The 13,644-nt window shown below is 46.4% G+C and overlaps 1 protein-coding gene across 4 annotated transcripts; it reads right to left on the reverse strand.

Annotated features, from left to right (window-relative positions):
- Positions 1 to 708: 708 nt before the first annotated feature.
- Positions 709 to 13,261, reverse strand: TINCR (TINCR ubiquitin domain containing). 4 transcript variants are annotated; one of them, XM_056822487.1, is made up of 3 exons: positions 12,774 to 13,257; positions 4,233 to 4,312; positions 709 to 2,829 (listed from the first exon to the last, which is right to left on the reverse strand). In XM_056822487.1, the coding sequence occupies exons 1-2, from the start codon at positions 13,031 to 13,033 to the stop codon at positions 4,270 to 4,272; spliced, it is 303 nt and encodes a 100-aa protein (XP_056678465.1). In that variant the 5' UTR covers positions 13,034 to 13,257; the 3' UTR covers positions 709 to 2,829; positions 4,233 to 4,269. The 4 variants fall into 4 exon arrangements, 3 of the variants coding, with proteins under 3 accessions (XP_056678465.1, XP_056678464.1, XP_007489204.2); XM_056822486.1 differs by lacking the exon at positions 709 to 2,829 and adding an exon at positions 5,396 to 5,497 and having other exon boundaries at positions 3,272 to 4,312; positions 12,774 to 13,261; XR_008917403.1 differs by lacking the exons at positions 709 to 2,829; positions 12,774 to 13,257 and adding an exon at positions 11,673 to 12,409 and having other exon boundaries at positions 3,272 to 4,312.
- Between the last annotated feature and the right edge of the window lie 383 nt (positions 13,262 to 13,644).

Raw genomic sequence — 13,644 nt, forward strand, 5'->3', positions numbered from 1 at the left:
ACTCTGAGTTAGTGTGGCTTTATCTAGGGTATATATTTACTCATGTGGGTGCCAGCGCCATTCTGAAACCCCAAAGGTCCAAAGCAGCCTTCTTCAGAGAGAAAGGGTTATTTTTCCATGGAAGAAGTCATGAGGCAATAGGGAAAGCCTCAAAAGGAAACCTTGGAAAGATGCTCAAAGCAATGGAGTACAGTAGAAAGGATACTGAATTTAGAGTCAGGGGATCTGGGTTCAAATGCCATCCTTGCTCCTTGCTGGCTCTTCAGTTACTTCTTTCAATTCTTCAGGTTTTTTCTCAGCAAAATAAGTTGTTTATATTGGATGATTTCTCAGGCCCTTTTTAGTTCTGCCAATACTAGAGAACTTTAAGGTCTACAATAACTTCCTCACAATTATAAGGTAGGCATGCAAGAACTAACATCCTCATTTTGCACATCATGAAGTTGAGACTCTGGTTGTGAAGTGAAGGCTCAGAAAAAGGATCCCCAGAATTTTTTGTGGCGTGCATCCTGGTCTCTGATGCTAGCACCTTAATTGATCAGTTTTGAGAAACTGGTGAGAGCAAGTGAGACACAGCCCCAGCATGTGGGACTCTGTGGAACATGGCGACCACAGAAGATGGAGTAGCCACAGAAAAGTCATCTCCAGATAGAGATTTTTTTCAAAAGCCAATGCCTCTGTTTCTCCTATAGCATCAAAATGGCATTATTCAAGATCACAATCAAGGTCAAGAGAAAGAAAATGGAAGTCAGATAAGAGAAGACAGAAGCCAGAGCCAACATAGAGAGGGAAGGAAACAGGAACCTCAAGCCAAGTCCACAGGGAAACACAAATCTGAGGACTGTAATAACAAAGAACTTTCTTCTGGAAGGAAAGAGATTAAATCCATCTGAAAATGGTGAGGACAGACACAAGCAGAAAGAAAGGCATTAAAGAAACAAGTCATTCAAGATTAGGTCTCATGAAAGGCATCCTCTTAGCAGAAGCAGAGCTAAAGAAGTCAAGATCCAAGGGCAGGGGAGAAAACACTGGGTTAGGTCTTGATCATAGTCAAGACATGGGCATAGAACTGGGAGCAGAAAGAATTGAAAAACCACAAAGATTTAACTTAAGTTTATTTTATCTTTTTAAAGCCCTTACCTTCTGTCTTAGAATCTGTACAGGATATTGGTTTCAAGGCAGAAGAGTGGTAAGGGCTAGGCAATGGGGGTTAAGTGACTTGTCCAGGGTCACACAGCTAGGAAGTGTCTGAGACCACATTTGAACCCAGGACCTCCTGTCTCTGGGCCTGGCTCTCATTCCACTGAGCCACTTAGCTGCCCCTAGCCCAAGTTTAAATGGACTCTCAGGCTATCTCCTTTTAGAGGGTGAAACACAGTAATGGATATGCACAAGAAGCATTAGCTTGAAGGCTAGGGGAAAAAATTAAAAACAAAGAAATCCCAAGAATTGAGAGAAAAAGAAATAATTGGAAAACAGGGAGCAAGAAATAGCAGCTGTAGCCACTGGAGGGTCTGCTGCCCTTCTGACATCTGGAGCACGAGTCACTCCTCAGACAGCTATGGCAGTTCAAATGGCCACACAACGGGCCAAAGCACTGGCAGAGATGGAGAGAGCTGTACCTAACTGTTATATACGCCAGCAGCTGTGAATCCACTGAAATTTGCTGTGCAGAAAAAGGGAAATGTTTGGTGAGGCAAAAAAGAAAGGGATAAGTCACAGTCCACTGAAATTTGGGGGAGGGGGGAATGAATTTAGGGGAAGTAGGACCAAAATGTCAAATTCAGAAAATTAATGAGTATTAAGGATGATGGTTGGGTAGCTAGGTGATTCAGTGGATAGAAAGTCAGGCCTGAAGTCAAGAGGAGCTGGATTCAAATCTAGCCTCAGACACTTCCTGGCAATGTGACCCTGAGCAAGTCACTGAATTCCATTTGCCTAGCCCTTATCCTTCTGTCTGTTACTAAGTCAGAAAGTAAGGGCTTCATTAAAAAAAAAAAAAGATGTTTTTAAACAGTGAGGATGAATGGTGGTAGTTCCATCAAGAAAGAAAGTTAGAAAATTCATAAGCCACAGGAAGAAGGATTTCGAAATCTGGATGCTCAGAAGGAGGCAGCAAGACCACAAAGCCCCACGCAAAGAGCAATGGGAATTGGGGCAGGAAAATATGCAGTTTGAAAGAATATCATCTTAAGCTTTGGCACTCAGTGACATTCTTGCTCTGCTGTCAGGTCCCTCTTTGCCAAACAGCCGGCATTCTAGCTTGCACGGATGTTGCACTGACTTCAATTTATTGGAAAATACATTTTTTTTATTTTTTTGGTAAATACCAGATCAGTGAGAGTGGCGTTAGAGCTGTAAGCCAGGTTAAGGTCACTTCCATTAAGCCTGCCAGAAGTACAGAAGGACCACATTTTTTAGTTTAACCAGTCCTACTTCTCAAACAAATATAAAGCTGCAGGTGGGGCCAGATCTCCCATAGGGCTATTTTGTGAACACTATCTTATGTATTTTTGTACTTAACCTTGTATGGTCATTTTCACCTCTTGAAACATGAAAGAAATATTATGTAGGAGCTCTTTAGAAGAGCTGATCTTTGGGTGGGCACATAACATGGCACAGAAAGCTGGATGGTGATGATAATAAAAGATTAAAACAAACAAATAAATAAAAAAAACAGGATTATACAGTTAACAACAGGAAAGCTGAGACTTAAATCCACGTCTTTAATTGCAAGTCCAACACTTTTTTCCCATGATGGTTTGTAGCCTTCTACTCCTCAGAATCACTTCATTCTAAGATTTCCTGTGTGCCCAGGTCTGTGTCAGTCTATACAGGAGAGGAGAAAGGAAGAGGAGAAGTCCTGGTCCTTACTCTCCAAGAATTCATAGTCTGATCTCATGGTTCAAATGACAGATTCAGAGGCCCAGAGAAGGGTATGAGGAGAACAGAAGTCTTGGAAATTACCCAGGGTCTAAAATTTGGACTCCATTGATTCTTCCCTAGTATGCAGTGTTCTGAGTCTATGGAAGGCTCTACTGGTATGATCATGGCTAAGACTTTCTTCAGACCATTGTTCTAAAAAGATCCTAAGACAGAGTCAGAGAGACCTCAGTTCAAATCTTGCCCCTTGTACTTTCTAGCTATGTGAGCAAAAACAAGTCAATCATTTTAAGGCCCAGTATACTTATCTGTAAAATGGAAATACTAGCACTACCTTACCTCATAGGGGTAATGGTTTAAAAAAAAAAGGCACTGCAAACAGAAGCACTATAGATACAAGAATTAGTATAAGTTATTATTCCCTACCTCCAGTCTTCCCAGAGTCTGTGTATATTATAGGAAGTTAAAAATCCCCCTCCCTCCATCCTATCTCAGGGCCCAGGAGGGGCATGAAGAAGCCTTAATCCCCACAGGATTTTTGCCAGGGAATATATTCTAGGAGAAACAACACAGCCTCCTGGCTCACAGATCCATCATTTGAAACGCAAGCTGCCTCTCACCGGCTCTCCCCCATTTTATTCTGCACCTGTACAATCATTCCATGGTAAACATGACTCTTAATTAAAACACTATTTCTCTTCAGGCAGGGCTGGTGTATCGGCTTCCACTCAATACCAATGCTTGAAATATAAATATTTCCACTCCAAGATGTGCCCAGGGCACCACCTTCTCCAGCCCTGCTTTAAAGGGCATGAGGTAGGATGTGGCCAGGAGTCCAAAGTTCTCCTTGAAATAAAGAGAAAGTTCCTGAATGGGTGGTCCACGCAGAATGTTGGAGCACTCTCCCTGAAATGTCAGAGCCCAACTCTGGAATAATGGGCTATGCCACCTGGAATGTCCATGTATTCTGCCCAGAATGAGGGATCTCGCCAAGCATCATTATGCCCACTGTTGGTCAACTGAAGTCAGATACTTCCAAACCCACCCCCCTTGGAGCAGCACCAAGGAAGCTACTGAGTCTTCAAGTTCCAGATGAGAATCTGACTTAGTTTGGCTTCAAGAGTTGAGATGCCATCCTCTCCCTTCTGCCCTTTATTCCCTAGGCTGGGCTGTTAGGCAAGCATGCTGGTTTACATCAAGGGCACCAGTACCTATGAAAGGGAAGGTCTCCTATCCACTCCCAAGCTGGCCCAGGACCTAGTCTACACCCTACTCCTCCCCACAGGGCATAGGTGAGGAGGAAAATGAGGAAGGAGGCTCTTGATTGGATTAGGCAGGAGACACAAAACCTCATGGCTGCTTCTGGAAAGGTGGCAGTTATCTTGGTCAGACCCACTCAACCATCGTCTTTAGGGCAGTTCGCTGCTCCCTGCAGGAAAGAAAAACAAATATATATAAGACTCAGACTCCATCCTTGAGAATATCTTAGGAGAGTTGAGAAGACAAATTACACACACCCAGGAGCTCAAAGTCCCCAGCAGGGGATGCTCAAGGTTTGACAGGACAGACACTTCAGGCCAAAAAAACTCAGGATTGGACAGAACTTGGCAACCTGTGAGAGAAGGAGCCAGGAGAGAAGCTGGGGCTTGAACTGGGTCTAGAAAGATGGGAAATTGGAGAAAGAAAGATATTCTGGACAATGGAAGGATAATAAAGAGCAGAGTGAAGGAAGATATTCTGGACAATGGAAGGATAATGAAGAGCAGAGTGAAGGCTAGAAAGAGCCAGGTGCCAAGGACAGGGAGACACAGTGGCTGGAGAGAGCAGAAGGTTTCAGGGAGGAAGAGATGCAATTCAAGAAATGGGAAGGATTCCCATAATCTCCATCCCCACCCAGCTTCAGTCCTTTGGTCCCATAGGACTGGACTCCTCTCAAGCCCAAGTCAAAGTCCCAAGATCATGAGACTTGGGCTGGAAAGAATGGGAGAGATCATCTAGCTCAAGCCCCTTGTTTTTTAAAGGTAAAAACTGGATCCCCAAAGAGTATGCTTGTCCCTCAGGGAGCAAAAGGGTGAGAGTAATATGTATTGTTTCCAAAGCATTTTCCTACTTAATCTCTCATTCAATCTGATATTCCAATATACTTAGTACAGATAGGGTAAGGATTATTACTTCCATTTTACAGTTGGGAAAACTGAGGAAAGAAGTTGCCTGCCCAAAGGCATGTCCAAAGTACAATCTCATCTCAACTGAGCTTTGGGATTTCCTATGGAATGGAGAAGGGAAAGGGCGGGGGCAGACAATCACTGCTTACAAGTCCCATCCAGCTGACTTAGAGGGAGAAAGGGAGCTATTTTATAGACCTTAGAGGATGGGCATCTGGCTAGCAAGAACTGGCATCAGGCAGGTCCTGGGGACAGGCTCTCTAAGGGCTATGGCATGAATAACAGTTGGTGACTCCACTAGTGCAGGCCAGGCCCCAAGCACCAAGTTGGGCTTTCTCCTGCCATACCTTCCCAGTCACAGCTGTGATTCATAGGCAGCAGGGAACTTGTCTTCTGGGGCCCAGGATGCCTCTCGCCTCCTCAGGGTATCTCCACTAGTTTGGGGCAGCCTGGGGGTTCCAAGAATAATAACTCAGATTTCTAAAGCACTATTAAATTGACCAAGTGCTTCCCTCCCAGTGACCCTGTGAGATAAACAGAGTACGTCTTGCTATTGCCATTTTACTTGTGAGGAGTCTGTGGTCAAGTGATGAAGTTGTGAAATGGTTATCTATTACCCCGGTAGTAAGGGGAGATGTTCCCCTATTACACAGTTAACAAGGTAAGATGGTCTCCTATTACTCGAGTAAGGAGGTGTGGTAGTCCCCTGGTACTCAGGTAATAAGGCGAGATGATCCCCTATTATACAGGGAGATAGTTCCCTATTACACAGGTAATGAGGTGAAATTGTCCTGTTACTCAGATAATAAGATGAGATGGTTTCGTATTGCACAGGTAAGATGGTGAGATGGTTCCCTGTTACACAGGTAAAAAGGTGGGATGGTTCTCTGTTACACAATAATAAAGTGAGATGGTCCCCTGTTTCTCAGGAAATAAGGTAAGATGGTCCCCTGTTACACAAATAATAAGGTGAGATGATCTCCCATTATAGAATAATAAGGTAAGATGGTCCCCTATTATTCAGAGAATAAGGTGAGATTGTCATCTATTACACAGGTAAGAAGGTGGGATGGTCCCCCATTCCACAGGTCACAAGGTGAGATGGTTCCCTGTTACACAGGTAAGAAGGTGAGATGGTTACCTATTACATAAGTAATAAGTATCAGAGTCACAACTCAAACCCAGGACCTTTGATCCCAAATGCAGTGTTCTTTCTACAACATCACATCTTCCTCTAGTTAACTTCCTCTCCCATTTTACAGATGAAGAAACTAAGACCCCCCAGAGAGGCAAGAACTTAGGGCCATAGACAATCAGAGCTGGGACGAACCTTAGACATCATGTAGTCCAGTTCCGTCACTTTACAGGTGAAAAAAAATCCAAATTTGAGAGTTGGGACTTCAGAGCCAGTTTATCCCGCTCCTACCTGAACAGGCATCTCCACAAAATTCCTGAGACAGCAATCACACGTGAAGACCTCCACTACCTCCGCAGACAACCCATCTTTCTTTTGGATAGTTCTAAAGAAATGTGGGCAGCTAGGTGGTGTGGGGGCAGAACGATAGCCCTGGAGTCCGGAAGACTCATCTTTATAAGTTCGAATCCAGCCTCAGACACTTCCTAGCTTCGTGATCCTGGACAAGTCACTTAATCCTCATCACCTAACTCTTACCACTCTTTTGCCTTAGAACCAATACACAGTGTTGATTCTAAGATGGAAGGTAAGGGTTTTTTTATTTGAATTTGAAAAAAACATTATTCTAAGGGGCACGCAGGCTTCATTAGATTGCCAAAGGGGTCTGGGAACAAAGGTTAAAAGCCTCAGATGGGAGTGAAAGAAATAGTTATCAAGTATCATTCTATAAATTAGCAGGATCTCCCAGTGCCCAAAGGAGCACTGGTAATAAGATGATCTCCTTGGACTGGCGTTCTGTTAGCTCGGGCAGTCGGGTAACCGCTGTGGACTTGGAGTCAGGAAGACCTGAGTTCAAAATCTGACCTCACACACATATTAGCTGTGTGGCCTTGGGCAAGTCATTTAGCCTATCAGCTTCATCTGTAAAATGGGGATAATAATAGTATGCGCCTACCTCTCAGGGTTATTGTGATGTGAGAATTAAAGGAGATGATATTTGAAAAAGAATTTGTCAAACTTTAAAGGACTCTATGAAGGCTAGCAAATATTATGTCAGGCTTTCCCAGTCTGGCAACAGTCGGGGGTGGAGTCTGATCCTCCTTTGAGCTCCCTGATGTCCACACTGCATACCTGCCCTGCTCTACTGACAGCATCCTCAGCTTCCTTTCAACATTTGGTGTCTTTCCAAATCCTTAGCCTTTGGCTCTACGTACACTGTTACTGTGTAGTCACATTAACTGAGGATTACTTGAAACCTCAAATACTGAACATTCTTTCTCTTGCAGGAGAGGCTTCATCCAGGCCAGGTCTGTAAGTGCAGAAGAGCCTGGGGAGGCAGAGACCCACCCTAGCAATCTAGCTGTCTTCTTCACTTCCTTGGGGTTGAAGAGGAGCTATCCAGTAAGGGTAATAAGAGCTGACTGTTTTATAACGTTTGAAGATTCACAGAGCCATATCAGAACCTGGTGAGATTGGTACTACAGTATAAATAGCCCCATTTTGCAGATGAGAAGACTGAGGCTAAATAACTTATCCATGTTCATACAGAGAGTAAATGTGAGAGCCAAGCCCAGTTCTCTCTTGCATCCTCTCTAGCTATGGCTCAATCAATTAGGCCATTTCTAGACTATAGGTGCTTGGGGAAGAGGGAAGAACTGTCTTGACTGTTCAAGGGCTGGGATACAAGTCCTTCTCATTGCTGTGAAGTAAAGTACAATCTGTCCTGTAACTGATGTGTCAGCCGCAGTACTTGCCTGGATGATGAGGTCCTTCCCCTTTGCTGTAGAGACCTAGATGGGAGCCAAACCCTTCCTTAAGCTCTTAGTGGGGGGGTTTCAGTACAGATCTGAGTGAAAAAGGAATCTGTGAGAAGCCCCTAAACTTCAATCCAATCCCCATGATTTCTGACACTGGATAATGGGTCTCAGATGACAATTCTTTTCTCCCTTTTTCCAGGTGAGGAAACAAGTCACTTCTTAGAGACTTGTCACTAAATTTCTGAGCTGTAAAAAGTGCCTCAGAGGTCCTACCACATCTCAGCAAGAAACCCATAGGCACTGGACTCAGAGAGGGAGAGAACTGTATTCGAATCCAGATTCTGCCATTGACGAGTTGTATGCCCCATATTCCTCACCTCTCTGAGGCTTTTTCCTCCTTTGTAAAATGAGAATAAGGGGCATCTAGGAGCACAGTGGACATAGCATGAGGCCTGGAGTCAGGAAGACCTAGATTCAAATCTGGCCTCAGACACTTCCTAGCTGTGTGACTCTGGGCATGTCACTTAACCCCCATTGCTTAGCCCTTACCACTCTTCTGTGTTAGAATTGATACCAAGGCAGAAAGTAAGGGTTAAAATACAATGGGAATTGGGGGCATCTGGGTAGCTCAGTGGATTGAGAGCCAGGCCTAGAGACAGAGGTCCTGGGTTCAAATCTGGCCTCAGACACTTCCCAGCTGTGTGACCCTGGGCAAGTCACTTAACCCCCATTGCCTGGCCCTTAACACGTTTCTGATTCCAAGATGAAAGTTAAGGGTTAAAAAAATACAATGGGAAGAACAACCCTTTGCAAAACCTACTACCCAGGACTGTTGTAAGGAAAGCAGTGATGAGGATGACAGTGATGATGATGGTGATGCTAGCTGGTGTTCTCCTAGAGCTTTAAGGCTGGCAAAGCATTCTGCGTGTATTCTCATGAGATTCTCACAACACTGGGAGGTAATTACTCCATGCATTTTAAAGATGAGGAAACAGGTTGAGAGAAGTGAAATGCCCTGCCCAAGTGAAACAATGATTCTTGACCAGGTGAAACCAGGTCTACCTACTCTACTTCAGCTGCTTTGAAGGAATGGGAGTGGGGGAAAGCTAGCTGGATCAGTGGAATGAGAACCAGGCCTAGAGATGAGAGGTCCTGGGTTTAAATTTGTCCAGCTATGTGACCCTGCACAAGTCACTTAACCCCCATTGCCTAGCCCTTACCACTCTTCTGCCTTGGAACAGTGTTGATTCTCAGCTGAAAGGTAAGGGTTTAAAAAATGAAGGGGAACCTGAGCCTCATAAAGGGCAAGAGGCTTCCCTGAGGTCACACAGCAAGTCTCTGACCTTGTTAGAATGCTAAGATTCAGAGCTAGAAGGAACCATAAAGGTCAATCACTTTACAGACAGGGAAACTGAGCTTTAGAGAAGTCAAATGATTTGCCTAGGGTCACTAGGCAGAGCTGGGATCTGAACCTAAATCCTTGGAGTCCAAATCTTTCCACTATACCACAATAACTCTTGCCTAGAGATAGGATCATCTTCCAAAGGGCTAAGGTAATGGAAGGACAAACCAGAGAGCTGAGGCAGGTAGGTGGACCAACAGGTTGAGCCTCTGACTGTGCAAAACCTAAGTGAATTTTTATTGGCCAAACTGTCCAGCCTCAATTACTGAATCCAGAGCCAATGAAAGTGGTCAGTGGAATTGCCAACTCTCCCCACGCTGGTGGAAAAGGGGCAGGGCTTCTGGACTGGTTTAGCTGCCTGGGGTGACAGGTCTAATTGCTCCTTGCCCTGGAATCCCTGCCTCCTCTGCCCCAAGGTGTCCAAAGGCTTGACCTTAGTTGAGAGTTAGCCTATTAAAAAGCATACCATCTCATGGAATACTATTGTGCTTAAAGAAATAATAAACTAGAGGGATTCCATGTGAATGGGAACAACCTCCAGGAACTGATGCAGATTGAAAGGAGCAGAACCAGGAGAACATTGTACACAGAGACTGATACACTGTGGCACAATCGAATGTAATGGACTTCTCTACTAGCCCCAATTCAATGATCCAGGATAATTCTGAGGGACTTATGAGAAAGATGCTATCCACATCCAGAGGAAGAACTGTGGGAGTAGAAACACAGAAGAAAAACAACTGCTTGATCGCATGAGTTGATGGGGATATGATTGGGGATGTAGACTCTAAATGATCATCACCCTGGTGCAAACATCAATAATATGGAAATGGGTCTTGATCAATGACACATGTAAAACCCAGTGGAATTGCATGTTGGCTACAGATGGGAGTTGGGAGGAGGGGAGGGAAAGAACCTGAATCATGTAACCATGGAAAAATATTCTGTTATTAATTAAAATTTTTTCAATTTAAAAAAGCACACTATCTCATGCACACATGTCCAGCACCTTATATTCTACTTGAGACTCAAGGTAGCCTAATTTGTTGTTGCCCTGATTGGCCCTGTGACCAATTCATCAGTGTGGAGAGCTCCCATGTGAAAGCTGCCTAGATCCAGTATTATAAGCTTCAAGAAACAGAGAGATAAGGCACTGGTTTCTTGTGCCCTAACCCCAATGTGTGTTCTTGGGCAAGTCCCTGACTAAAGTTTCCCCATCAGTAAAGTGGGAGTATTGTCCTAGATCAGTGATGGTGAACATATGGCATGTAAAGCACTCTCTGTGGACACTTGGTCACCCTCCCTCCCCACCCCCAGAATTCATTACTAGAAAGCCAGAGAGACTCCCTTAGAGGTGCTCCCTTCCCTGTCTCCACCGTGCCTGAGGACATTTTTTCACATCACTCTCCCCTCTGCTCAACAGCCCAATGGGAGTACAGAGAGGGTAAGGTGGGTAGTTTAAAGGTGGCAGAGCTAGAGCAGAGTGGAGCTCTTGGGCCACTCCCCTCCCTGTCTCTACACTCACTGAGGACATTCCTCACTTCACCCAGCCCTCTGTCCAGCAGCCCAGTGGGAGCACTTTCTCCTTCCCCTGTGTGAGGTAAGGGGGGGAGACTGAGAGAATCCAGTATGAGGTGTGGGGAGGGGCACAGCATTCAGTCTGGAGGGGTGGGTGGGGACAGGGTCTGGCACTCCTCTAAAAGGTTTGCCATCACTATCCTAGATGATCTTTGAAGGTCTCTGCCAGCTCAAGTCATCCTAGGTTTAATGGTGCTAGCCAGCTGGTCCAATATTCCCTCTCTGCCTTTTATGAGTCTAAATTCCCCTGGGCAATGGGGTGATGGTGATAAAGAGGGGCACTCAGGCCAGTCAGGTGAGCAAGACATTGCTGCAAGCTAGTTTCAGAAAGTTATTATAGTCCTTGAATGTCCAGGCTGGAAGGGACCTGGGAAGACATCTGGTCCAACTCGGGTCTGAGAAGAACTTGCTCTGAGCTGGCCCTGAATCCTCACTCCAATGCTTGTTAGCCAACCCTAGGCAAGTAGCCACATACTTCTGAGTGTCTTTCCTCATCTACTGAGAATAAAATGGAATAAAAAATCCTTGCTCTGCCTACCTTATACAAATGTCATAAAGAAAGTAGGGCTACTCAGACACCTCTAGCTATGGGACCTTGGCAAGTCACTTAACTCCCATTGCCTAGCCTTAAAACCAATACACAGAACTGATTTCTAAGATGAAAGGTAAGGGCCTTTTTTTTTTCAATTAAAAAAAAATGAAGAATGTAGGGCTATAGAAATGGGAACCATTGTTATCATCATCATCATCACCTGTGGTTCTCTTCTCTCCTTAAGCTTCATCGAGTTCAGATAATGATGCTGAGACAAGCCACAATACTGCAATGGTTCCTTTTCTACCTAATGTTTGGGGGTGGGTAGATAAAATGATAGGTGTAGCTGTGATCATTATCATTGTTCTCCAGAGCCAACTAAAAAAAAAAGCATAGTAGTCTGGTTCAAATCCTATCTGACATTAGCTGTGTGACCTTGAGCAAACACTGAACTTCTCAGAGCCTCAATTTCCCCATCATTAAAAGGGGGGGGGGCTATACTAGATGGCCTCCAGGGTCCCTTCCAGATCTAAATCCCATACACTTATGATGTTATAATTCTAATCCCTCTGCACAAAATTTCTGCTGTCCTTTATGGCACTGATTCCTCCTCAACCTCCAACCTCCACCACCCACCAGAAAGTCTTGGTGGACTGAGAGAGCTGCATTCTCGGTTATTCTCATCCTCTACACACACTCCTAGGGGCCTTCCCCCAGGTTAAGTCCCTCCCCCACTGAGAAATGTCATCTCTCCTGGAAAAGTCCCAGGAGAACCAGGAGGTCCAAAGCAGCAACATGAAAAGTCAAATTTATCCAAAAGCTCCAAGGCCCCTCAACTGGTTCCTCATTCATTCCCAGACTCCCAGCCCTTCTGGGACTCCTGACTGTCCACCTAGTAGACTTTGTGGCATGCCACCCAACCATGAGACAGACTCCCAGGCCCTACACCAGGTGGATTCCCAGGCTTCCCTCCCAGCCCCCAGCCCCTAATTGTTCAATGATCTTCCAGGCCCCCACTGCCCCAGCGCAAGACCCCTGGTCATCCAGTGATCTTTAACACTTCCCACCAAGTGGAGAGTGGTAAAGCCCTCTAAGCTGTCCCCTGCTTTCCTAAGCTCCCCACTTGCCTTCTGGAAGCCTGGCTCCCTCACCATCCAGATGATCTCTCAGGCCTGCCATCACCCAGCAGAGACCAGGCCCCCCCTGCCTTCCAAGGCGCTCCCATCCACTCAGCGGAGGCCCGACCCCCCCGGTTGCCGGTGATCTACATTCTCCACCCGTCCAGCAGAGGCCCAGGCCTGCCCCTCGCTCCCCCTGGCACCTGGAGTCACTGACGAGCAGCAGGACAGAGCCGTTCTGCACGTTGACCTCGCGGAGGGTGTCCTGCTCGCCCAGCCGCTTGGCGTTATAGTAGAAAGCCTTCTTCCAGGACGAGACCCCCTGGCGCACGAGCTGGGCTCGCAGGTCGCTCACGGTGTCCGCCGGCCGCACCGTCAGCGGCAGCAGCAGATCCTCCTCAGACACGTGCACCTGGATGTGGTAGCGCTTCCAGCGGGACAGGCTGCGGCGTAGGGTCTCCATGGCCCCCGCCCCCCGGGACCCGCACTGCTGGCGCTGGTCTGGGCTGTCCCGGGAGGCGTCCCAAGGCCCCTCGACGCCTCCCACCTCCGCCGCCTCCGAACGCCGGGGCAGGCGAGGCTGACGGCCGCCCGCACTGCAGCCCAAACCTGTTGTGGCCCGACCTGTCAGGGCACGCTCGGCTGCTAGGCTGGCTGCCTTTGCTGCCCTCCTCTCGGCATTCCCGGGGCCTCCCTGATAGGTCCGGAGCAGGGACGGGGGCAGGGGCTGGAGCCGGCAATCCCAAAGCACTGAGCGGGGGCTGAGACGCTTCAGCTTCCAGAACCAGGCTTGCCAAAGACAAAAGCGTGATAGACGCCACAAAATGTCCTAGTTGGGGGGACACTTAAAACACAATTAGAAAATGCCCAGAGTGGAAGCACTGTAGAATCTAGAACCCAGGATGTCAGAGCTGCGAGTGACATTAGAACGCAGAATGTCAGGCCAGAAGGCCTTCAGAACAACGTTGGAGTTCTGAGGGACTTAAGAACCCCAAATGTCGGAGCTAGGTGGACCCCTAGAAACCATCTGAGCCAATCCTTTAATTTTACAGAGGAGAAAACTGAGTCCTAGAG

Source organism: Monodelphis domestica, chromosome 3 (assembly GCF_027887165.1).
Source record: "Monodelphis domestica isolate mMonDom1 chromosome 3, mMonDom1.pri, whole genome shotgun sequence".
Lineage (NCBI taxonomy): Eukaryota > Metazoa > Chordata > Mammalia > Didelphimorphia > Didelphidae > Monodelphis > Monodelphis domestica.